Here is a 27,733-nt window from a genome sequence, read left to right as displayed (position 1 = left end):
GACACTCTTTATACTAACTGAACTGTATGGACGAGAATATCATAAGTAGATACGGACATTCCCCATGCCTATGTTGGATCCATTTCCGGCTTTCGCTCCAAAAACAGTACCAAATCCTGTATTGAAAACTGAATGTGTGATTCCAGCCTAAAACGAATGGTTCTTAACTATGTTATCAGGGACACCGAAACATACCATAGTCTCCGGTAATACATTCAGAAAACCAGCATTACAATAGGCCACAGTGCTGGCCCACTTTTGATCATTTGTAATGTGGTTTACATAAAGGCCAATGGTCTTATGGACTATAATCAAACAGCAGGTGAAAGGTCCGAGTCTACTTGTTGCTGTGATATGGCAATAGGGGGTGCAGAAATGCAAACATATCATGCCCCTACACGTAGGGCCCCTCAGTAGTACTATAGTTGGGCCAGAAATCAAATATCATGCGAATAGCCAAAATGATATACCTATTGTAGAAAGAATGGTCTTGTTTTATAGATGTAAATTCATATTAATAGTCTTTATAGCGTGACGTGACGTGATGGCTTTTGGTGGCAGGCTCAGATGCAGCCAGGAGCTTCAGAGCTATATTTCTGCCATGCTGCAATACTCAAAACTGCGCTTAAAACCACAACATTAAAAAGAGGACCTGTCACCTCTCCGGACCTGTCTATTTTAGTAAATATTTGTATTCCACATGAAATAACCTTTCTTAAACATATTTTCTTAGAACTATTTATTGTGCCGTTCCTTTGTCATTCCTTCTGGAAATATATAAATAAATTGACAACTGGTTGATACCATTCCCCTTGTCAATAAGGTGTGTCCCAACACTGTCTCACTGTCATTTCTGATTGGACAATGTTAGACTATGTAGGGATACACCCCCAATTTATTCCTACATTTCTAGGAGTAATAACAGAGGAACGGCACAATGCAGAGTTCTAAGAAAATGTGTTCCAGAATTGTTACTTTATGGGTAATACAAGTATTTACTAAAACAGCCATGTCAGGCGTGGTGGCAGGTACTCTTTAACCCCTTCCCAATCCTTGACGTACTATTCCATCATGGTAAGTGCTCCATGACGTTATAGTACGTCGCGGGAGGAACGGCCATTTCGGCCGTCCTTCCGACACATAGAGAAGCTGTGACAGCTGCTGTCTCGTACAGCAGTTGCCACAGCTCCTTCGGCGGGGACCGATCGTGGTGTCCACTCTGATTAACGCCTTAGAAGCCGCGTTCAATAGCGATTTTGGCTTCCTAGGGGTTAAACCACCATTGACGGCCCGCTACATGATAGCGGGCGGCGATGGTTGCTATGGCAACCGGAGGCCTAACAATGGCCTCCGGCTATGCCATCTACGGAAGCCTAGTGGGTCCTGATAAAGTCAGGACCCACTATGCTTGCTATCAGTAAGTAGCTGACCGCTCTAATACACTTCACTACGCATGTAGTGCAGTGTATTAGAATTGCGATCAGGGCATCCTGCCTTCATGTCTCCTGGTGGGACAAAATACAAGTTAAAAAAAGTTGTGTAAAAATAAAAAAATAAAAGTTTAACGCCTCATGCCCTCTTCAGTTTTTTCGTCAGAATGTTATCCATTGTTTTAATTGATAGCACCCTGACACGTTCATTTCAATGGGGACATGCACACTTCCGTTGTTTTAACGGAACCGTGCGGCCGTTCCATCAAAAAAAGGGCACGTCCTACTCCTGCCCATTTTTGACAGAACAGCCTCAGCCTTTGCATTGATTTGGTCCGTGAAACAACAGATTGCACACAGAAGCCATCCGTGTGCGGTCTGTGATTCACAGAATGGTCATTAGCGGCCGTTCAACGGCCGACGAAAGTGTGCATGAGGCCTAAAAGTAAAAATCGCCCTTTTTCCCTTCTCAGTCCTTTATTATTAACAAAAACAAATAAACTATACATACTTGGCATCGCCGCGTCTGTAACGGCCTGAACTACAACAGTATTTCGTTATTTATCCCGCTCGGTGAACGTCATAAAAGATAATGATCTTTTGGTCACTTCACCTCCCAAAAAATAGAATAAGAAGAGATCAAAATGTCGTAACGGACCTAAAAATGGTACTGATCGAAACTACAGTTCGTTACGCAAAAAAAAAGTCAACACACAGCTTTCTTGATGGAAAAATAAAAAAAGTTATGGCTCTTAGAATATGGCCACACAATAAACAAATGTTTTTTTATAAAAAGTATTTTATTGTGCAAACGCCATAAGACATAAAAAAACTATAAACATATGATATCCTCATAATCGTACCACCACGCAGAATAAAATGAATGTAATTTATAGCACACGGTGAACACTGTAAAAAAAATTGAGTAAAAACCAATAGTAGAATTGCTGTTTTTTTAGTCACCACGTCTCTTAAAAGAATAGAACAAAAACAGATCAAAAAGTCGCATGCACCCCATGAAAACTACAATGAATTTCTCAAGGGGTCTAGTTTCCAAAATGAGGTCACTTTTAAGGGGTTTCGCCTGTACTGGTACCTCAGAAGCTCTGCAAATTCGACATGGCGCCCAGAAACCAATCCAGCAAAATCTACATGCCAAATAGTGCTCCTGCCTTTCTGAGCCCTGCCGTTTGTCTAACCAACAGTTTATGACCACATATGGGGTATTGCCGTAATCGGGAGAAATAGCTTTATAAATGTTGGGTGGTTTTTCTACTTTATTACTTGTCAAAATTAAAAATTTGTACCTTTTATCGGGAAAATTTGATTTTCAATTGCACAGCCCAATTCCACAAAATGCAGCAAAAAGCCTGTGGGGTCTAAATGCCCACTATACCCCTCGATAAGTTCCTTGAAGGGTGTAGTTTGCCAAATAGGGTCACTTTTGGGGGGTTTCCACTGTTTTGACACCACAAGACCTCTTCAAACTGGACATGGCGCCTAATAAAAAGGAGGCTCCAAAATCCACTAGGTGCTCCTTTGTTTCGGAGGCCTGTGCTTCAGTCGATTACCACACTAGGGCCACATGCTGTATATTTCTAAAAACGGCAGAATCTGGGCAATAAGTATTGAGTTGCGTTTCTCTGGTAAGACAACCTGTTTTACAGAAAAAAATTGAATAAAAAGGATTTTCTGACAAAAAAAAAAGAGACATTTGTAAATTTCACCTCTACATTGTTTTAAATTCCCGTGAAGCACCTAAAAGATTAATAAACTTTCTAAATGCTGTTTCGAATACTTTGAGGGTCTAGTTTCTAAAACGGGGTTTTTATGGGGGTTCTAATATATAGGCCCCTCAAAGCCACTTGAGAACTGAACTGGTAACCGTAAAAAAAAGGGGCTTTTGAAATTTTATTCAAAATATGAGAAATTGCTGCTTATGTTCTAAGCCTTGTAACGTCCTAGAAAAATAAAAAGAATGTTCAAAACATTATGCCAACATATAGTAGACATATGGGAAATGTGAACTAGTAACTATTTTGGGTGGTATAACTATCTGTCTTACAAGCAGATTCATTTAAATTCAGAAAAATTCTATTTTTCCCAAAATTTTCTCTCAATTTTGCTATTTTTCACAAATAAACCCTGAATATATCGATCAAACTTTACCACTAACATAAAGTCCAATGTCTCACGAGAAAACAATCTCAGAATCGCTTGGATTGGTATTAGCACTCCGAAGTTATTACCCCATAAAGTGAAATATGTCAGATTTGAAAAATGGGCTCTGAGCCTTAAGGCAAAAACTAGGTAGCATCGTTAAGGGGTTAAAGGATATGTACACCTTTGAAATAGTTGTGTTTTTTTGGTTGTTTTTTTTCAGTGTGATTGGTGCAACTTTCAAAATATTAAAAACTATTTGAGATACAGATGCTTTGTATTCGGTATACAGGGCAGCTGTATAGTACTCTTAAGGCCTGAAAAATTAGTAATAGAGTAATTGTAATGCTCTGCATACACGAGAAACCTGGGCAATAACTAAGAAGAGAATGTTGCGATATATGTTTTCTATTGTAGCTGGTTAAAGCTAAAAATAAAAAAATGTCATTTCTCCACATACACAGTAAAATTACTTCCTATTTTAGAAATATAAAGTAAGTGATAAATGTAAAGGAATCATATGCCAGTAATCCAGTGTTAATACTACATATTGCTCTAGCAGGGTTTAAATAGCATTTAGTCAAATTTATATGCCAGCTATTTATGGTGGTAGAAAGTGGCCATAAGGAATATAGCCAAGGTACTTCTAGAAGCAACAATTCATACAACATTGCAACTCCTTAAAGGCTATGTACACCGTTTAAATTTAAAAAAATAAAACAGTATATCAGTGTGATTTGTGCAACTTCTACAGCTGTTTTGTATCCTGTATACAGAGCAGTTGTATCTAGCGATGAAACCTGTATCTGTCAGGTCAGCGCACTGACCGGTTCAGGGATAGCGAGACACGCAGGATCAAGCTTCTGTCGATCCCATCTAAGTTCATATCTTAGATATGATCAATTACAGGTGGATCGGACTCGCTGTCATTGGACCCGTCAGTCCCGATTCAGGTCTTATAGCGCTATACAGCTTATCTGTATACAGAATACAACGCAGCTGTATCTCAAAAAGTAAAAATTATTTTTAATAAAAAGTATTTTGAAAGTTGCTCCAATCACACTGATTGTTTTTTTTTTTAATAAGAATGTCTAACAAAACCAAAAACGATTTCAAAGGTGTACATAGCCTTTAACATTACAACAACATGAATCTAGCACGTTCTAGCAAAATTAGGAAAATGAATATAAGCATCATGTAAACATTTGTATTTTATAAGCTACATCAAAATACTTTAAGCAATAATATTTTAAGTTATTGTCAAAAGGGATCATTTTCAGCCATGTAACATTAGGTAAACTAAATAGCGGTGACACTGCAGGGTTTAAGGGCATCACAAGTCTAACAACACAGAGTAGAAATAAAATGTCAAGTGTTTCAACAGCTTTATTAACTCACTTGTTTCCCCCAAGGAAATAGCCACTTTGAGATCCTTGGCCGTAATCTAACTGTAGGTCCTAAAGAAAGGTGGAGAAATAAACATTATTAAAAATAATATAATACGGGAGTATATTCATCCTATAAATATTAGACGTCTGTCGACAAAGCACCAGCTTATCCTGCACTTCACAGAGGGAACTAGGAAATTCTAGTACTTTGATAGGGAGAAAACTAGTCTGCAAATGTAAAATCTTTGTAACATATCTTCACTGTATTTTTTCTACAACTTATTTTCACATTTTTTTATTACTTGAATATGAATTTTTTTTTGCCGTCAAGTGGAAAACATCAACAATCAGTCCTGATCTTATCACGGACATCTGTTTAGTGCGTCTCGCAGAACAGGATTTATTCCAGTCCTTGACTCTAAATTTATGGCTCGGTGAAACCGGCATCTGAGTGTATAATAGGGGAATCTTCTGGATATGCATTGGGATTGGTTGCCATTAATACCTTCAATAGTCTGGCTCATAAAGGCCCCATGCACACGAACGTGCATTTGTGGCCGCAAATCCCCCGAAAATCTACGGGAGAATTGCGGCCCCATTCATTTCTATGAGGCCATGCACACGACCGTAGTTTTTACGGTCCGTGCACGGCCCGGGAGCTCGGACCGCAGAAAGAACGGACCTGTCTTATTACGGCTGTGTTCTGCGGTCCGGACTCATTGAAAATAATGGCCGCGGCCATGTGCATGTCCCGCGATTTGCGGGCGGCTCGCGGCTGACAGTCCGCAGCTGGCCGACCCGAAAATCACGGCCGTGCACATGGCTACAGTCGTGTGCATGAGCCCTAACACATGACCACTCAATAAAGGTATTAGCAATTCATATGTTAATGAAGCAGGCCTGGATATTTACATGAAAACAGCAAAAAAAAAAAATATTTTTTACAGATATACTACAAAGATTTACTATTGATGACTATAGAGCTAAAATGAATCAAATGGTGGCAGAGCGTGTGTGTGTGTGTGTGTGTGTATGCATACGTGCGTGTGTGTGTGTCTGGATTGTTGGTTTGCGCACTTTAAAGCATCATCTTGGATTTGTGTGTTCTATAAAGCCCCTTATATAAAATTGTGGTCATCACAATTATTAAAAATAATATAATATGGGAGTATAGGAAACCGCTACGCCGCCTCTTGAAAATAACGGACCTTTTTTTTAGGTGAATGACTACAATAATTCTCATGAGTATTTCTAATCCTTTGTTTACACCAATTTGACATAAAATGACAATTTGTGAATAACTGTTTGTTTATTTTTATTAACATAACACCAAGTTATATGAACCACAGAGAATGCCACACATATGTATTAACTTCACAGTAACATTACACTTCTTATATACAGAGCACAAAACGGATATTAATGTGAACAAAGACAATAGCGTTAACATATTTGAGTATTTGATTGAGGAAGAGAAACATTTAAGGAATCCTGGAGTTTGAAGTGTTTGGAACAATGTATCTTTTATTACTACAAGAGAACGTGTCTTACACCTGATTTTAAAATCCAAACTCTTTAATTCAAAAAGTAGAACAGGATGTACACGAAATAAATTACAAATAAATCAATCTTATATCACGCTATATCACATAGTTTTACTATGCATTGCATATATGCAATACTCAAACAGTAGTAGTGTATACATACCTCCCAACCGTTCCGGATTCAGGGCGGTGTCCCACTGTCCCGGGCAGGCGATGGTATGTCCCCGAGTCAACTGCATCTGCATCCTCAGATGGCAGATACAGTTGAATCCAATGCTGAAGTAAGGAACGGTCAGCTCCCTGCTTCAGAATTCACTTCACTGTCCACTCGTCGAGGACTCCCCGGGCACAGCGCTACTTTAAGCAAGGAGTCAGATAAAGCCCTTGACGTCAATGTCCATATATAGACAGTGATGTCGGGCTTTCAACTATGGAGTCCCTGGCCAGAGCAATGCAAGCTCTCTGGCCAGGGACTCCTGTCTTGGGAAAGCCCTTGATGTCACAGTCCAGATATGGACAGTGACGTCAGGGTCTACTCCAGGTGCGGAATCCACAGCCAATGGTGCTATCTACAGGGGGGATAGCACTATATACCCATGCACTGTGGCACTATATGGGCACTATCTACAGGGGACACTGTGGGTGGCATTATAATGTATGGGGGCAGCCAAGGGGGCATTATACTCTATGGTGGCAGCTATGAGGGCATTATACTGGTTTAGCGCATTTGAGTTTTCTTTATACTTATGGGGGCATCTATTAGGGATTTATGCTTTATGGGGCAGCTATTTGGCATTATACTGTGTGGAAGGCACTATTGGGTATTTTATTGTGTGGGGCAGCTATAGGGGGATTATACTCTGTGGGGGGGTTCTATGGGGGGCATTATACTGTGGGGAGGTACTATGGAAGAATAATACTGTGTGGCCAGAACCGGGTGTGTATGGGCGGGGATAGACGCGTGGCTTAAAATGAAAAACCTTTGCCACTAGACGAGCCGCATCAGTTGTCCCTCTTTGCGATACTTAAAAGTTGGGCGGTATGGCGTATCTATAAAACCAGTCTTGGCGTAGTCTTTGTCCATAATACATACTACAATAATTCGTCAAAGCATACACCTCTTGGCATTCATACTTCAGCGACCACTTCCTCATCCAACAACATGGACTGAACTGAAATCCTTCAGAAATAAATCCACTATTTCCTCTAAAGGAAAGCATATTATGACACTGGCAAATAAGGAAATTCTTCAGCACACATTTTGCTGTTTTTTGCAAAAGAGTTGCAAAAGAGTTGCAAAAGAGATTGGAAGATAGAAAGAGCCCCCATTCTTTACAATGAAGCACCTGGATTGATGGTACTTATACACTGGCCAATTTTGGCCGATGCAACAAGCACTGATCTACGAGACAGCTCGTTGATCGGCGCTTGTTTGCACCTTTCTCAAGGAGCTATGTATGGGGACGAGCACTCGTTATGCCGATCGCTCATCCCTATACATTTCTAACATGTCTGAAGCACGTCTCCCTATTTACACAGGGAGTTGTGCTCCCGACAACAATAATATTTTAAGCATTTAAAACGATATGATCAGCAGGTGATCGAGCATTTGGGCAGTTATTTAGAACGAGCCTTCTGTGAACGCTCAGTTGCCCGATAATTGGCCAGTGTAAAAGGGCAAAGATCAGTAGATGAACTAGCAAATGCTCGGTTGCAAATGTATGGTGACATAGGGTTGTAGAGTAAGTATATAACACTGTGTAATGTCTTAGTGATATCAAGTTGTGCACCTTAAAATGTAAAGTAACAGATCACCTAGTCTTCAAGTTATGACACTTGCCAGCATAAAAGCTTTCACACAAGAAATTAGTAAGAATGGTTCCAGGAAAGCAAACATGCAAAAGCACCTCGCGATAGAAAGAAGGGACAAGCCCTATCTTCGGGCGTTTACGCCTCTGACCTCACATTGACTTCAATGGGAGGCAGAGAAAGCGTATTTGCGGCGTTTTATGCCCGCAGGACTCAATGGCCGCGGGCGAAAAACGCTGCAAAAATCGGCATGCAGGGAGAGGAAAATCTGCCTCAAACTTCCAAACTGAATTTTGAGGCAGAAATTCCGAATGCAAAAAACTCAGTGTGAACATAGCCTAAAAGTCTGCACAAAATCAATCACAATTTGGTGCAGTCTGTCAGACAAAATTCCCTTCGGTATCGGTGTTGAATTTGTTGCTGAATTTTCTGCAGCAAATCTGACTTGTGTAAACATACTCTAGGGGTGGATTCACACGCATCAGATTCAGTGGCGTAACTACCGCTGTAGCAGACATAGTGGCCTCTACGGAGCCTGCGGCATGAGGTATCTCCCCGCTCTGCCATTAAAGGGGTTGTTCCTATAAAACACATGTATCCCCTATCCACAGGATAGGGGATACATGTGTGATCGCTGGGACCCCCAGTGATAAGGAGAACGGGGGACCGAAAGTCCCCCGAAGTTCTCCATGAGAAACCTTGGACTTCCGGGGTCTGTGTCGGCAGCTCCGTAGAAACGACTGGATCAACGGTCACGCTTGTGCGCATGCGTGACCAGCGCTCTTTTCATTTTTATTGAGCTGCTGGACACAGACCCCGGTAGTCTGAGGTTTCTCATGGAGAACTTTGGGGGACTTTTGGTCCCCGTTCTCCTTATTGCTGGGGGTCCCAGTGATCACACATGTATCCCCTATCCTGTGGATACATGTCTTTTTCGGGACAAACCATATACTACAGGCAGTTTTATTTGGGGGGGGGGGGAGGAGGAGGTTGGGGCTGTATGGCGCTATCTACAGGGGGCTGTGTATGGCGCCATCTACAGGGGGCTGTGTATGGCGCTATCTGCAGGGGGCTGTGTATGCCGCTATCTAGAGGGGGCTGTGTATGCCGCTATCTAGAGGGGGCTGTGTATGCCGCTATCTACAGGGGGCTGTGTATGGCGCTATCTACAGGGGGCTGTGTATGGCGCTATCTACAGGGGGCTGTGTATGGCGCTATCTACAGGGGGCTGTGTATGGCGCTATCTACAGGGGGGCTGCATGGTGCTATCTACATGGGGGTGCTGTGTGGCGGAATCTACAGGGAGGCACTATCTACAATGGGGGATTGTGTGGCACCCAGGAGAGGGGGGGGCAGTCAAAAGTTTGCTATGGGGCCCAGTCTTTCCTAGTTACGCCCCATGTCAGATTCTATTGCAGAAATTTCTGCGACTTAAAATCAGTTCCATTTATCTGAATGGAACTTGCAGAAATCCATGCACCTGCTGAACAAACAACCCCATTCATATAAATGGTACTGATTTTCAGTCGCAGAAATCCACCCATAGGGTTCACACGGGTCAGATTTGCCGTGATATCCTCATGTCTACATAGGGGAGTGAAGACCAAGATGGAACTGGAGTTCAAGAAGATGGAGTGCATTTATGAAAAAATAACTTCATATATAGACAGGCCCTAAATCAGTTTTTATATGAAGCGAAGTACTTGATGGCTTCATCAAGTTTTCCGTAACTTCATAGTAGAAAACCTAATGTTTATGAGCTGCAAATGAAGTATTTAGTAACATAATAATTTGGTAAACAGACAACATTACGGCTGGCAATAAATGAAAGAATCCTAATGTAATTACTCTGCTTAGTGCCCCATTGAGTCATGTTCAGGCTCTGCCTAGGATCCTCATCAGTTAGGGTAACTTAAAGTGTAGCTAAACGTTTGACAAACTTCTGTCATAGTGACATGTCAGAAGTTTGGATTGGTAGGGGTCCGAGAACGGAGACCCCCACCAATCGCTAGAACGAAGCAGCTGAAGCGTTCGTGTGAGCGCTCAGCTGCTTCGTGTCTGTTAGGCTGTTTCCGGAAATAAATGTATCGGTGTAAGGCCTCAATAGAAAGTCTATGAGCCCGTACTCCGATACATTAGCATTCCGGAAAAAGCCGAAAAGACACGAAGCGGCTGAGTGCTCACACGAGCACTTCAGCTGCTTCGTTCTAGAGATTGGTGGGAGTCTTAGTGCTCGGGCCCCCACCAATTCAAACTTCTGATATGTCACTATGATAGAAGTTTGTCAAACGTTTAGCTACACTTTAAAAGGGATTTCCCATTAAGGACATCCACAGGATATGTCATAAATGTCAGATAGATGCAGGTCCAACCTCTGGGTCCCGCACCTATCTCTAGAACGGGGCCCTCTAAACCCTGTTCTACTGCTCTGTGTTGTGGCTGAATCGTGTGATTTCCAACCCGGAATTACGGAAACAGCTTAGCTCGCTGAGCTACACGGTTTCCGTAAGTCCCATAGAACTGAATAGTAGTTACAGAAACAGCAAAGCTCGCTGTAAAGGATCTGCCAGGCACTACGTCTGTGGATACTCCCAGGATTAATCAATCGACACCTGAGGCCGGACCTCTTAGACGGACTCCGGCTCCCACCAATCAGGGTGGCAGGCTCAGGAGTGGGAGAGCCTATCGCGGCCTGGTCAGTCGGAGTTAGCTCCGCCCCCTGTCCATTTATACCTGCCGTTTTCTCTTCCTCATTGCTTGTGATTCTTCCTGGTTTCCTGGCCCTGCTACAGCCTTGCTCCAGCCTGCTACTGCCTTGCTTCAGCCTTGCTACAGCTTCCGCTTATCCTGCTTCGCTCTGACCCCGGCTTGCTTCCTGCTCCTTGCTCTGCGTTCGTATACTTCGTGACATCCTGATTCTGACTGGCTCGTTGACCACTCTGGTTTCCTCACGATGTTCCGTGGGCTACTGCCCCTTCCCTTGCTTGTTCCCTGTTTGTATTCCCTTGCACTGGGTCAGCGTAGGGACCGCCGCCCAGTTGTACCCCGTCGCCTAGGGCGGGTCGTTGCAAGTAGGCAGGGACAGGGCGGTGGGTAGATTAGGGCTCACTTATCCCCTTCCCCTTCTTCCTGCCATAACACTCGCATGCTACGCTGCTTCCATAACTGCCATTCACTACTATGGCAGTAGAACGCTCGAGAAGATTACTCCTGACAAGCTATCTTTAAGTTTCACATATGAATCTTACAAACAGCCATGACCTAGCCTAGAATCAATATGACTAGCACACATTCCTCGGAGGTCTAATATGTTCATATTAATTCTTGGTCAGTGGGCAGGAACCACTTAAGCAGTGTATGGTGTTTTGCTTCATCTGATACAATGTATGTCTGCTTGCTATTCTGCACTGATGTTTAAACCATTTTGTCCTCAGTAAGAAAAGGTGATTTATAAATCAATGTAAGTATTAAATCATCTCTAGGATAAGGCATCAGTGTTTGATTAACCCCTTTAGGACTGAGCCTGTTTTGGCCTTGTGGACACAGGTGATTTTTTCAAATCTGATATCTGTTCCTTTATGTGGCAATAACTTTGGAATCTATCCAAGCGATTCTGAGATTGTTTTCTCGTGACATATTGTACTTAACCCCTTCCCGCTCCTTGAAGTACTATTCAGTCATGATAAGCACATCGTTCGCGCTCCATGATGGAATAGTACGTCACGGGAGGAACGGCCATTTCGGCCGTCCTCCCGACACATACAGGAGCTGTGACAGCTTCGGTCTTGTACAGCAGTTGCCGCAGCTCCTTCAGCAGGGACCAATCGCGGTGTCCCTGCTGATTTACCCCTTAGAAGCTGCGTCCAATAGCGATTGCGGCTTCTTAGGGGTTAAACCACCGACGGCCCACTACATGATAGCGGGCGGCGATGGTTGCTATGGAAATCGGAGGACTAACAATGGCCTCTGGCTATGCCATCTACGGAAGCCTAGTGGGTCCTGACAATGTCAGGACTCACTATGCTTGCTGTCAGCGAGTAGCTGACAGCTCTAATACACTGCACTAAGCACTGGCGTAGCTATAGGGGTCGCAGCGGTCGCAATTGCGACCGGGCCCCGAAGCCAGGGGGGCCCACTGCCCCCCACACCACATCAATAAAAAGTTACTATAGTAACTCGGGCCGCGGGCCCCTGTTACTATAGTAACATACTTTACTTACCTTCCTGGTTCCGGATCGCAGCGGAGGTCCTGACGTCAAGCGCTGTGCGCAGCGCATGACGTCACAGCGCTATGCGCCGCGCACAGCATCGAGACGACAGAACTCCCGCCGCGGCCGAAGAGGAAGGTAAGGTTAGCCCTGACTGGCGGGGTCCGACTCCCGGGACCCGCCAATCGGCTGTTTTGAAGGGGCCGCAGCACTCGTACGAGAGCTGCTCCCCTTCATTCCTGTCACTTCATTCCGGTCACACTGTGAATCCGTGTCGGCGATTCACAGTGTGGGCGAGTAGTGAAATGAAGGGGAAGCAGCTCTCGTACGAGTGCTGCGGCCCCTTCAAAACAGCTGATTTGCGGGTCCCGGGAGACACATCAGCTATTGATGGCCTATCCTGAGGATAGGCCATCAATGTTTAGGGACTGTACAACCCCTAAGCCTACGATGTAGCAGGCTTAGGGGGCCCATGAGACAGGATCACAGATTGTGTGATCCTGTCTGCTGGGCCCTGTATCTAAGCCAATCACATGGTAGGCTTAGATACATGGCCCATGTGTGATCCTGTCTGCTGGGCCCTGTATCTAAGCCAATCAGATGGTAGGCTTAGATACATGGCCCATGCGTGATTCTGTCTGCTGGGCCCTGTATCTAAGCCAATCACATGGTATGCTTAGATACATGGCCCATGCGTGATCCTGTCTGCTGGGCCCTGTATCTAAGCCAATCACATGGTAGGCTTAGATACATGGCCCATGCGTGATCCTGTCTGCTGGGCCCTGTATCTAAGCCAATCACATTGTAGGCTTAGATACATGGCCCATGTGTGATCCTGTCTGATGGGCCCTGTATATAAGCCTACCACACTGTAGGTTTAGATACAGGGCCCCAGCACACAGTAATCTTATACTGTATAAGATTACTGTCTGCTGGACCCTGTATCTAAGCCTACGTTGTGGTAGGCTTAGATACAGGGTCCCACAGACAGTATCACACATGGGCCCTGTATCTAAACCTAGCACGTGTTACTAATCATTTTTTGTGTGTTTTCTTACAGGTTCGGTCATGGGCTACGTCGGATTCCAGGACTACTTTGATGACGGCTTTTTTTTTATTATCAATAAAATGGTTAATGAGGGCTGTGTTTTTTTTTTTTTATTTCAATAAAATATTTTTTCTATGTCTTTGTGTTTTTTTTTAAACTATATTACTACCGCTTTAGTAATGGCCGCCGGCTGATTGACAGCATCCATTGCTAAGGCGGGGCTTAGTGTTAGCCGATGCAGAGGCTAACACTAACCCCCTTTATTACCCCGGTACCCACCGCCACCAAGGGTGCTGGGAAGAGCCGGGTACGATCCAGTACATGACCGTCTGTAGGGATGGTCGGGCACTGGGGTGGCCGCAGGCTGGTATTATCTGGAGGGGAAAGGCCAAAAACAGTGGCCCTTCCCACCCTGGTGATGCGAGGCTGCTGCTGCTTTATTGTATCTGGCTGGTTATGAAAAATGGGGGGGACCCCACGTCATTTAAAAAAATAAAAAATAAAAAATTATTGGAAAGAACGATGTGTGGTCCCCCCCCAATTTTCATAACCAGCCAGATACAACACAGCAGCAGCAGGCAGCATTACCAGGGTGGGAAGGGCCACTGTTTTTGGCCTTCCCCAGCCTAATACTACCAGCCTGCGGCCACCCCGGTGCCTGGCCGTTACTACAGATGGTCGGGTACTGGTTCGTACCCGGCTCTTCCCAGTACTCCTGGTGGCGGTGGGTACCGGGGTAATAATGGGGGTTAGTGTAGCCTCTGCACCGGCTAACATTAAGCCTCGCCTTAGTAATGGAGGTTGGTGCACTCCTTTCTCAAGCTCTAGTTGGCCCACGATTGAAATGCAATTGATAGGAGATGTTTCTCTTCCCTCGTTACTTTTGACTCAAAATTTCCTAATAGCTTGATGCCTAAATTTCCTACGGTGCAGGTTTCGCTTCAAGCGTGGAGAACGATTTTGAACCGGATACACTCCTCAGATGCCCTTGAGCTTTTGATTCCTAATTTGAAGATGAGGGATTGGGCTATTTTGGGTATTGAGACACTAGATAACCTTTTTCGGAATGATTCTATTAAATCCTTCTCGGAAGTGAGGTCGGAATTTGCAATTTCGCACTCTGATTTTTTTAAGTACCTGCAGGCTCGACGCCTGCTCCCTTGTAGGTCTCACACACAAGTTCAAATTCCCTCTAAGCTGTATGACATGATCTTCACGTCTTCCACGGGGGATTCAAAGTTAACAAGGTCTTTCTATGATATGATCTTGGGGGATGTGGTGGCTTTTAAGATTCCGCAAATGTTAAAGTGGGAGGGGGATCTGGGATCTACTTACCTTATTGATGATTGGCCTAAAGCTATTAAGTGGACGCTTAGGTCGACTATGAATTCAAATCTTCTGGAGGTTCACCACAAGCTCCTTTTAAGATGGTATTATACTCCCTCTAAGCTGTCCAAGATCTTTCCAACTTCTAGTCCTCTGTGCTGGCGGGGGTGTGGGGGCGTGGGTTCCTTATATCACATTTTCTGGGATTGCCCTGTTATTGCTCCATTATGGGTTTCAGTCTTTGATCTCTTCTCTAGATTATTGGGTATTCCGTTTGTACCAAATGAAACGCGGCTATGGCTCTTCTGTCCTTAAATATGGTAGCAGTTTCGCCGGCTGACAGAGCTCTAGTCTGCCATATTTGCCTTTCGGTTAAACTTTTGGTGGCTAAAAAATGGAAGTCTGCCATGGCTCCTTCATTACGAGAGGTTATTGATAAGAGTTTTGTCACATTGTGTGTATGAGAGACTTTTTGCACTCCGACAGAACAGGATGGGTAGTTTTAAAGCCCAATGGCACATGTGGACTGATATGTTCCCTTGTTGAAGTCACGCGCTTGGGATTTTGGCCTTAGTTATTATTGTAAGTGTTATTTTATTTGTAACATGCTATAGGATGTACAGAAATTTCCTTGGTGTTTATCCTGGTTTCCTTCCATCCCTACCCCCCACAAAGATTTTCATTTTAAATACATTCATTGTCCTTGATTGCAATGTTTTGTACTTTTCTAAGTGTACACATTTTGTATTTTTGTAAATCGCTTATTTGATAAATAATAAAAAACAAATGATTTAAAAAGTAATAAACGTAAAAATACCCCCTTCTCAGCCCTTTAAAAAAAAAAAAAAAGAAATAAACAAATAAGCTATAAATAATTGGTATCGCCGCATCCGTAACGCCCTGAACTACAAAAGTATTTTATTATTTATCCCGCGTGGGCAACATCATAAAAGAGAATAATAATAAACCATACCAGAATCAAAATTTTTTGGTCACTTCGCCTCCCAAAAAATGGAATATAAAGAGATCAAAAAGTCGCATGTACCTAAAAATGGTTCTGATCGAAACTACAGTTCGTTATGCAAAAAACAAGCCCTCACATAGCTTTCCTGATGTAAAAATAAACGTTATGGCTCTTAGAATATGTCATCACAAAAAGTATAAAGATATGGTATCCCAATAATTGTATCACCCCGCAGAATAAAGTGAATGTCACTTATAGCGAACGGTGAACGCTTTAAAAAAAAAAAAAAGGAATAAAAAAAACAATAGTTGAATTGCTGTTTTTTAGTCACCACGCATGCACCCAATGAAAACTACAATGAATGGGGTCACTTTTTAGGGGTTTCTCCTGTACTGGTACCTCATAAGCTGCAAATGCAAAAGGATGTGCAGAAACCAATCCAGCAAAATCTACATGCCAAATAGCGCTCCTGCCTTTCTGAGCCCTGCCGTTTGTCCAACCAGCAGTTTATTACCACAAAAGGGGTATTGTCGTAATAGGGATAAATTGCTTTACACATGTTGGGTGCATTTTCTCCTTTATTACTTGTTAAAATTAAAAATTTGTACCTTTTATCGGGAAAATGTGATTTTCAATTGCACAGCCTAATTCCACAAAATGCAGCAAAAAACCTGTGGGGTCTAAATGTCCACTATACCCCTCGATAAGTTCCTTGAGTGGTGTAGTTTGCCAAATAGGGTGACTTTTGTGGGGTTTCCACTGTTTTGGCACCACAAGACCTCTTCAAACCGAACATGGTGCCTAATAAAAAGGAGGCCTCAAAATCCTCTAGATGCTCCTTTGCTTCGGAGGCTGGTGCTTCAGTCCATTACCACACTAGGGCCACATGTGGGATATTTCTAAAAGCGACAGAATCTGGGCAATAAGTATTGAGTTGCGCTTCTCTCGTAAAACTTTGTTTTACGGAAAAAAATTGAATAAAAAGGATTTTCTCCCCCAAAATTTTTTTGCGTCAATTTCACCTCTACTTTGCTTTAAATTCCTGTGATACACCTAAAGGGTTAATAAACTATCTAAATGCTGTTTTGAATACTTTGAGGGGGTCTAGTTTCTAAAATGGGGTGTTTTATGTGGGTTTATAATATATAGGACCCTCAAAGCCACTTCAGAACTGAACTGGTACCTAAAAAAAAAAAAAAAAAAGAGGCTTTTGAATTTTTTTTCAAAATATGAGAAATCGCTGCTTATGTTCTAAGCCTTGTAACGTCCTATAAAAATAAAAGAATGTTAAAAAAATTATGCCAACATATAGTAGACATATGGGAAATGTGAACAAGTAACTATTTTGGGTGGTATAACCATCTTTCTTACAAGCAGATTCATTTAAATTCAGAAAAATTTAATTTTTTCCACATTTTCTCTAAATTTTGCTATTTTTCACAAATAAACACTGAATATATCGACCAAAGTTTACCACTAACATAAAGCCCATTGTCTCACGAGAAAACAATCTCAGAATCTCTTGGATAGGTATAGGCATTCCGAAGTTGTTACCACATAAAGTGAAATATGGCAGATTACTACACTACAGCACAGCAAGCGTAATCTCATTTGAAATGACAGTTTACAGCGTAATCTCGCGAGATTACGCTTGTTGTGCTGTAGTGTCGGGATTGTGTTAGCAAAGTGTCAGGATTCTGAATCCACATCACGTCCTGGCTGGATGTAATGTATATTTATTGTCAGGACACTGCAGTAACGTTAATGTGCGTGTATGTGGCTGCACATAGCGATATAGCTATATTGCTATCTGCTGTGTAAATGAATGGGGAGAAGTGTATGATGCTGATTGGTCACTGATTGGTCAGCGTCATACACTCCTCTGTACAACGCCCACTTGGCCAAAAAGTAAAACACGCCCAGTTGTTGATTAAGAAACTCATTAGCATAAAGCTAAAATAGGTCATAACTCCGTCAAAAATGAATGTTTTTCTAAATAAAATAAAAAAGCTGTAATCTACAGTACATTACAGCGCCGATCACATTATGTACAATATAGGCCACTTATAATGTGGTGACAGAGCCTCTTTAAGGCCAAAACTAGGCTGCGTCCTTAAGGGGTTAATGTTAGCGGAAAAACTTAGTCGATAAATTCAGTATTTATGTTTTGTGAAAAACACCAAAATTGAGGGAAAATGTGCCAAAATTAGCATTTTCCTAAATTTAAATGGATCTGCTTGTAAATTAGATAGTAATATCACACATAATAGTTACTAGTTTACATTTCCCATATGTCTAATTTATGTTGGCATCGTTGATTTGTCTATGACGTTACAAGTCTTAGAACTTTAGCAACAATTTCTCACAATCCGCACAATCACGCTGTGCAGTGAAAGAAGCTGGGCTGGAACAATAAGAAGTGTATGACACGGATTGGTCACTGATTGGTCAGCCTCATACACTCCTCTGAACAACGCCCAGTTGGTAATAAGTAAAAACACGCCAAGTTGTCTATTAAGAAACTACTTCGCATAAATCAAAATTGTTCATAACTTTGTCAAAAATTATTGTTTTTCAAAATTAAAACCACTGTTATCTACATTACAGTGCCGATATGTAGGAGATAGGGTATTTATAATCTGGTGACAGAGCCTCTTTAACTTTATTCTGCGGCTCAGTACGATTACGGTGATATCAAATTTATATAGTTTTTTTTATATTTTACTACTTTTACAAAAAAAAAACCTATGTGTTAAAAATATATTGTTTTCTTTCACCACATTCTGAGAGTCATACTTTTTTTTATTTTTTGGTCGATTGAGTGGTGTGAGGGCTTACGTTTTGAAGCGTTTGCTCAATAAAATAACTTTTATATTTTTCAGTCAAAAAAGCTGCGTAAGGGCTTGTTTTTTGCGGGACGGGTTGTCGTTTGTATTGGTATTATTTTGGGGTATATGTGACTTTTTGATCACTTTTTATTCTATATTTTGTGAGTGGTGGTGACCAAAAAATAGCGATTACGGCATTGATTTTTTTTTGCAGTGTTCACTGTGTGGGAAAAAAAACCATTATATTTTTATCGTTTGGGTCGTTACGAAATATGATACCATATATGTGTACTTTTTTTAATGTTTTAATTTTTCTCCTAAAATAAAATACTTATTATAGGAAAAAAGCAGCTTTAGTTTTTGTAACTTGAAACTTTTATTTTTACACATGAAATCATTTTTATTAACTTTTTTTTTTTGTCCCACTAGGGGGATACCTACGCAGTGTAATGTATTCCAACTGTCATTTTGAGACTGACAGTGACGTAATAGGAAGTCTATGAGGACCAGCCGGTGGCTGATCCTTGTAGGCTTCTGAACATGGCAGACCTGGAGGCTATTGTCTGGCCTCCATTTGCCATGCCAGCCATCAGCAGCCCCCAAAATCGCATTGTGGGGGCTGCCGATTTGCTAAAAACCCCTTAGATGCGGCGATCGCCGCATCTAAGGGGTTAATTGCCAAAATCAGCGGCGATGGATCACTAACCGGCAAAAGTGTCACCGAAAGTGTGTACCGGGAACGACTCAATAACTAAACGTCCTCGTGCGGGAAGTAACCTTATAGATACTGACTCGTGCGGGTAGGGGTTAATGGTGTCTGACTCCCGGAATCCCCATCGATCAACAGAATCATGTGGCTGTGTCTGCTGCTACAGCTCAGCCCCTGTTTAATGTCTGAGGATGACCTGTGCCTGAAAAAAAATAAAAAAAATTTCCTAAAATGTGCATCATTTTTGAATGGGAAAAGTGGAAATCAGTTGCCAAGCTCCTCGGGCAGCGGCTTATCTCCCATGAGATGAAAGGATTTGGGCATATTGAAAATCACACACATCACATAGACGGCTTATCACACTAAAGTTGGTGGGTTCGTCAGACTTTTTCTTAAAGCGACAGAAAGGCTGATAAGATCACATCTTCATGTATAACCACACAAAAGATGGAGCCAATGTTCATCATTGAAATAAGACTAGGGTTTAATGGGGACTTTTAGGATGAGAACACATGGAGCCACAGCAGCACACGGCCAAATCCACAGCCACATGCCGTGGCGAATGGCTGCCTGATTTTGCAGGTAAAACGTTGGTATTACCAGTAAAATCGTACAGCCATTTCCCACTGCATGTAAACAAGGTTTCGCCCGCATACAGCTGCCGCTCCTTGTGTTTTAACCCTTAGTAGTATGACTTAGTATTACAGTTTTAACTAGTGACAGCTGCAGTCCTCCGGTGTGCACAGGATTAAATGCAGAAATTATTACTATAGCTTGACAATAAATACATACATCTTATGAAACCAGGGACCTTGCATTTGTGCTTAAAAACAGAATGATAACAAATATGTGTAGTCCCTTAACTTTAAACAAAATGGCTACTAAACAAGATTAAGACTTGTTCACATCACGTTTGGCATATATGACGGGAAAAGCTACCTGTGTGTACACAAAACATATCCAAAGGGCTCTTTTAACCTGAAGAGGCCAAAAGACTGTTCATTTAGCCTCCGTCAGTCTGTAAATATTAGTATACCTTTTTTTTGCTGCATGAAAAAAGCATAGTCTACTATCATTTTCTCTGCTTAGACATCCCACAAAAAAAGTTTACCACACAGTAAACAGTTTTTTTTTTAAACAAGGGAGCCTATGGGCGACGTACGTTCTTGTAAATATATGCCTATACAGTGATAAACGTCCATAAGTCCCACAGAAATTAATGGTGTGCTGGCCGAGCATGCGCACCAGCACTGCATTCTCATGGAGTTCTCCTCGTCGCTGGGGGTCCCAGCGGTCGGACCCCCAGTGATCACACATGTATCCCCTATAACGTGGAGAGGGGATACATGTGTTTTTGTGTGAAAACCCTTTTAATACTGATGGTTTTCCAACCACATTGAGTAGAAACCTAGATGTCTAACAAGGTACCGACATTAGTCCTCGTTTATAACGCTTATTGTTTGTTACCGACATTAAATATTGTGTAGTAGAATGTATTGCATATATCAATATGTATTTTAATAAATGTTGTTCTGGTTTTATACATTTATATTTGAAGTATATCGTTTATTCTACTGTGGGAAGATATTATATAAATAGTCAGTGAAAGTAAGAAGTGATTTAGAGCACATAATAGACAATTCAGAAAGACATACATGTACTGACACTTGAAGTTTACTCGAAGGCTTTAGGTAATGGCATATACAATGTATGTTTTAAGGTAAAATTCAATGCTATTTAAAATATTTTTGGGGAAATTCCATGTGCATCAATACATAAAATTGAAGAATTATATTGGACTTGCATGAAGATTATGGTATGAAGATTCTTGGTTGAGGGAAGATAAAGAGACCCGTGCAGAGGGAGAAAAATGTCCACATGGAAAGGAACCACAAACTGGCCTTTTGTGGCACAAATATAAAACTATATACAACATTTCATAACTGGGAGAGATTGAGGAATTCCAGTCTAAAAGTACTTAGTCGGGAGCCACTTTTTCTCAGAAATGAAGGAAAGACATATTACATGTAGAAAAATGGAATTGCAAACATTTGCAGCAAAATATTTTGCCAGCCACACATTGTGGCGGAACCCTTGCACAACTGAGACAAACGGAAACCATTGGCACCGGATCCGTCACCACGAAGTCAATGTTGACGCAAACCTGTGGCTTCCGTTTGTTTCAGTCAGGGTCCCGTTCTGACGGAAAGCCCGACGGAACGTCAGAACGGGACCCTGACGCAGATGTGAACAAAAACCTAACTGATACAAACAGATGGCATATCAGTTTGTATCCGTCATCCATTAACTTCAATGTTAAAAAAACCCGGAAAGCTCGTTTCTGTCAGGTTTCTGTCATTTTTGACGGAATCAATAGTGCAGCAGACGACGGTATTTCTTCTGTCAAAAAAAAGGAAACCTGATGGAATATTCTATCAGAAAACCATGAGCTCTGACTATATCATCGGAAATGTAAACTCATTTTTTTTAATATGACACTTCTCCTATTTAGCATTGAACTTACTACTACAAATCATGATAAACAACAATCGGTACTGTACAAACTCATGTCTTGAAAAGGAACAACAGGAGAACAACATGTAAACTAGTTTGAAAGTTTGGACACAGAGGTAAAGTTGACAAAGAAAAAGAATATACCAGATTAGATCTTGCAGTGTAGTATATTTCTTCTGCACTGTCCAAAAAATCGTCCCTGTCGAGCTGTTTAGCAGACAGATACCCAAGTTATTTACAGTGAGATTGATAGTGGCACATATACAAGAGGGAAAATCACTTGCAGGCTCTAAAGAAAAAAAATCTCAAAATCAAGCGTCTGGTGAGCGAACAGCACAACACTTACACTCATATCGTGAATGCTACTCTCTTCACTGGTCATGTATCATAGGAGTTGATCACTGTATAATATTACTGTATTCCGTTAGTCGCAAACGCAAACAGAAGTGGTAGTAGCCGGAACTGAAGATAGTCATCAATGTTTATCTAGACATTATATATATATATATATATATATATATATATATATATATATATATTGCATAAATCAGTTCACTAAACCATTCTCCAAAATAGACTAACGCAAGTTAGTTAAAACCCAAAAAAAGCATTAGTAAAATAGATGCAATCTGTCTGACCTTTCTCTTAAATCATTTGCCACATGCAGGATCTTTTAAGAGAACAAAAAAAGTGAAAAGCAGGTCTTAAGAGGCTAAATAAGATTAGAAAGAATAGATTATAAACATAGTGTGCTGAGAATAGTATTTTGCATGAAGTAACTAAGTGAAGCGTTGGCAGAACTTTCATACAACAACAAATCCCAGCTACACAGCCTCCATTCTTACTGACGTGGAAGGTGCCGGCAGTGTCCTTGACATCATAGTTAATGGTGATTCCCTGAGGTGTTACAGGACAAGGTCAACAAAAAACCCCATAGTACTCACCAAATCATGATGTGGCTCCGTCTCCTTCCTCATTGGTGGATCAAACTTTACTTGGCCAACTAAAATTAGTAAAAAATAATAATATATTTCCATTAATGTTATTTTTTTTATAGTGAGAAATCTCCAACTTTCTATTTATTACTAGCATTTTTCTTTACATACTTTAGACATTTCATAGCACATTAATAAAGAACCATATTCTGGACTATTGTAACACATTTAAAGATGAACTCACAGTTTAATAAGTCCTTGAAGCTTTTGCATTTACATTTTGAATTATTATCATGAAATTATGTCAGTAATGGAATTGCCTTTGCTGACCGTTTTACAGTTTACATATGGAATTAATCTACATAAAAAGAAAATAAACATTGTAAATGCAATGCATACACGTGGAAGTGGAGTAGTTGCCCATTGGCGACTAATCAGGTTTCTGCTTTCATTTTGCAAAGAACCTCAGAAATCTGATTGGTTGCTATGGACAACTACTCTTAGTTATGAGTTCCAGACTGTACTATAGTCCAGAGTTGCAGTCACAATTTTTTGGGTTGCTACTGGAAACTCACCCCTAACAGCTTAGGCTCCGTGTATATATGCACTTTGGCTTCCACTTCTAACGGAAGCCGCAACGCAATGCTGGATCCATCATGCGACCGATACCACTGGAGCCCGAAGAACTCTAATGACTTCTAATGAGGTCCTTCAGTTTCTGTCGTGGCGTCCGGCGTTTTGACGGGGAAAAATAGAACTGCACAGAGCACTATTATTCCTGTCAAATCTGAGGGAGTTTACAAGAGACCCTCCAACGAAAACGTGGACAGTCTTAGCTGAGCTCCTAATATGTAATAGCCAGGTTGAAAACTGACGCTTTTCAGAATGTAAATCACCAGAGTATAGGCCCTTTAATGTGGTACACAGATCGGGCGAATGAAAGCTTGTGCGAACGCGCGTTGCCTGTGTAAAAAGAGCAATGATCAGGTGACGAAAGAGCGGAAGGTCGTTCCTCGGTTGATCACAGCTTTTATGGGGCAAAAAAAAATGGTCGCTTGTTGGCAGCACATCTCCCTGTGTAAACAGGGCATGTGATCTTGACGGGATGGAAAATGCATCTGGACAAACAATTGTATTAACGATCGTTCGCCTCCATATTTGCGTTCATTCCTCTGTTTGAATGAGGCAAACGAGCGCTGATCGACATGCTGTATTTTCGATCGGTACTCGTTTAACGGGAAGAATATCTGCCCGTGTAAAAGGACATTTAGCTTTTGTACAGACATTGAACCAGCAAGAAATGCCGGCAGCTCAGGACAATAATTCAAGTTGTAACACAATCCATTTGTAAAGTTACTCAAAAACTTTCATAGACTAAAACTAAACATATTTAAATGTGACGATCCCAACTGGGTTTTTTTGTAAGCAGCCCCCAAAGATAAACATTTTCTTTCAACTGTGCTGCAATAAAATATCAACAAAATGATAAATCGTCACTATGTGTATAAAAAACAAAAAAAGGAAGGTGTACTTTCTCATAATAAAGTTTCACTGTTTTAATTAAGAAACATTTATAAGAATGTTGCATTTCTGCGCATGATCGTTATATGATGTCTGTCGAATTCTTAATGTAGTATTCAAATTGTCCAAACCCTCCAAAATGTATTTTTACTTCCCGACAGTCCAGTCTAAGGCCTCATGCACACAAACGTATTTTTTCTCCTCCCGTAATTAGCGTAAATACGGGTCCTTGGTCACACGTATTCGACCCGTATTGCACCAGTATTTACGGACCCGTGCCTGTAAATACGGGTCCGTTGTCACCAGTATTCCACCGATATTTACAGGCACGTTTTCGCTGCAAAATTACACTGCAGTAATCGGCAGCCCCTTCTCTCTATCAGTGCAGGATAGAGAGAAGGGACAGCCCTTTCCGCAGTAAAAGTAAAAAGAAATTCATACTTACCCGGCCATTGTCTTGGTGACGCGTCCCTCTCCTGACATCCAGCCCGACCTCCCTGGATGACGCGGCAGTCCATGTGACCGCTGTAGCCTGTGATTGGACAGCGGTCACATGGGCTGAAACGTCATCCCAGGAGGCTGGACTGGAGGAAGAAGCTGGAGTTCTGGGTAATTATGAACGTCTTTTTTTTTTTTACAGGTTGATCTATATTGTGATCGGTAGTCACTGTCCAGGGTGCTGAAGGAGTTACTGCCGATCGTTTAACTCTTTCAGCACCCTGGCCAGTGACTATCCACTGACGTCGCCTAGCAACGGTCCCGTAATTACAGGTGCACACACTTAGCCACCCGTAATTACGGGAGCCCCATAGACTTCTATGGGCCTTCCTGTGCCGTTATTACGGCCTGAAATAGGACATGTTCTATATTTTTCAACGGCACGGGCACCTTCCCGTAAGCATACGGGAAGGTACCCGTGGCCAATAGAAGTCTATGGGCCCGTAATTACGGGCGTTTTTACGTTCATGTACATGAGGCCTAAGTTTCAGGGATTCAGAATTATCTTGAATCGTTTTGCAAACTATTAGAAATTATCACTTAGAAATTGTGTGTTTATTCAGGATTTCTTGATGTCTTGTTACATTTTCTTAAAGGGGCTCTGTCACCAGTTTATAACTGTCCCATCTCCTACCTAATATAATAGGCGCTTTGCTGCAGATAACTACTGCTTTTTTGCCAGGATGTTTATTCGTATATATATATATATATATATACATTTATTTATTTATTTTCCCATCCATCTGGTCAACAAATGTTTTATTTGTAGAAACATGATGGATTGTTACAGACCTCATATAAATCGGATAATTTGGAGAGTATGAACACCTGAGGAAGTCGTGTATTCATCCAGGCAAAGTTAATATTCCTTGACAGGCAGTGTAGGCGTGAGACATATTGTGGCCCTTGGGCCACTGAGTAAAAAACTCATCTTCTGTGAAGACTGAATTCTCTATTTTTGCTTCTACTTACACAAACATAGAGAATTAAGACGAAATGAGAATACAGTGCATCCATACAGAGAAGTACATGGAAAGTAACTATTTGGCCTACAAAATATAAGAAACCCACAAAATGTATGGGGAACATCGTAAAAGTTTACAAACTGAAAAGTGGAGATAACTGGTAGACCCTTACAGTTGATTTCTGAACGTGTCTTCTCCTCTCTAACGCTCCGACTTGTCGAATGAATCCTGTGAGGAACTACAACTGCGGGCTGAAAGAGAGAAAATGAACATGGTTCTGATGAGTAAAATGAGTAGAACATTGTAAATGACTCTCTCATTGACGTTTATATATGGCAAAAATGAAACAGCACGCAAATATTGGTTGTCAAGGATTTGACCCATGCTTTCTAATTTGAACCTACTTCTAAATCCAAGTTAGTAGCAACAATTTCCTAAAACAGTGAGAGGCTAGAAATGATCATAATATTATATGTAATATTGTCCAATGTTGCCAAAATAATTATTGTGCACCTTTCAGACCCACTGTAGTAAAAAATATATTATAACATTGCTGAACAGAACAACTAAATAATGTTAAGACTCAGTAGCCACTAGAGCTAAATATTTTGTTGGCAAGACGATATTTACGAGAAAGATATTTTTGCCAGTGGTTTTCTACATGGAATTGTAAAGAATTCTGAATAACTATCCATCAAACCTTAAAACCTTTTTATTCTAATATTGTAACATGCATTGCCATCATAATATTGAACACAGCACCCAGTCCCCCAAATAAGTATTCTATTTCCATACATAGTTATATGTCCATAGATAATTTGTCTGATAAGGCTATGTTCACACGGAGTATTTTGGGGGAGGAATATCTGCCTCAAAATTCCGTTTGGAACTTTGAGGCAGATATTCCTCTCCCTGCACGCCGATTTTCGCGGCGATTATCGCGCCGTTTTTCGCCCGCGGCCATTGAGCGCCGCGGGCATAAAACAGCGAGAAATATGCTTTCTCCTGCCTCCCATTGAAGTCAATGGGAGGTCAGAGGCGGAAGCGCCCGAAGATAGGGCATGTCGCTTCTTTTTCCCGCGAGGCAGTTTTACTGCTCGCGGGAAAAAAGACGCCGACGCCTCCCATTGAAATCAATGGGAGGCGTTCTCGGGCCATTTGTGCCGAGTTTTGCGACGCGGTTTCCGCGTCAAAAAACTCGCCAAAATACCCCGTGTGAACATAGCCTAAAACGGACATGGACATGCTGAAAAACCTCTGATCTTCATCACTCTGTTTGTATGTACTTATAATGGGCAGATATTGGATAGATAAGAGAGAGAAAAAAAGTCCCCCAAAAGAGCTTAAAACCATATAAAAATGTAATAAAAACAAAATCTGCTGCAGTCACGTATCCTTTTTCATAGGACTATAGATAAATCTGTTATGCTAACACAACGAATGACGAATTGCGCTCTGCTGCAACTATACGTCATTAATAGCGTTAATCATATAAATGGTAGAAAATATAACGCAAATATCATTTAAAGCTGCTGGCCTAGCAATGATAGCTGCATTCTTCTAAAATATCGCAGGATTCAAAACATTCGTGCATTTTGGGTGGAAGTCTTATTGATTTTCTAATACAACAAAACAGGCTGAAGGACAGGGGGACCACAGTGATGCTCTGAGCTTACTGAATGTGAACTGTGCAAAAAACAAGCAAGCGTAAATATGTCTTCTGACCCATATAAAAGAAGAAGACCTAGACACGGCAGGGGATTGCTTACTATTGGAAAACCTCGATAGCTCCCCAGGATGTGGTTATATTGGGCTGCAATAATCCAAACGTGCAGCGTCCTACCGCACGCGAATATTAACTTAAAAGGAAACGGCTTCCTCTTAAT

The 27,733-nt window shown here is 41.5% G+C and overlaps 1 protein-coding gene across 9 annotated transcripts in view; it reads right to left on the bottom strand.

Annotated features, from left to right (window-relative positions):
• The window catches only part of MAP4K3 (mitogen-activated protein kinase kinase kinase kinase 3), a 339,362-nt gene that overhangs the window by 59,669 nt on the left and 251,960 nt on the right, over positions 1-27,733 (bottom strand). For 6 of the 9 annotated variants that reach the window (XM_075862768.1, XM_075862771.1, XM_075862769.1 and 3 more), the window contains 4 exons: positions 26,020-26,098; positions 22,873-22,931; positions 22,073-22,135; positions 4,989-5,047 (listed from right to left, as the gene is read on the bottom strand). In XM_075862768.1, coding sequence (XP_075718883.1) covers positions 4,989-5,047; positions 22,073-22,135; positions 22,873-22,931; positions 26,020-26,098 — 260 coding nt within the window. The remainder of the gene's footprint in view (positions 1-4,988; positions 5,048-22,072; positions 22,136-22,872; positions 22,932-26,019; positions 26,099-27,733) is intronic. The other 3 variants (XM_075862770.1, XM_075862776.1, XM_075862774.1) reach the window with 1 other exon arrangement.

The sequence above is a fragment of the Rhinoderma darwinii genome, chromosome 4 (genome assembly GCF_050947455.1).
Source record: "Rhinoderma darwinii isolate aRhiDar2 chromosome 4, aRhiDar2.hap1, whole genome shotgun sequence".
Taxonomy (NCBI): Eukaryota; Metazoa; Chordata; class Amphibia; order Anura; family Rhinodermatidae; genus Rhinoderma; species Rhinoderma darwinii.
The sequence above is the reverse complement of the archived record's forward strand: the minus strand, read 5'-3'. Positions and strand labels throughout refer to the sequence as shown.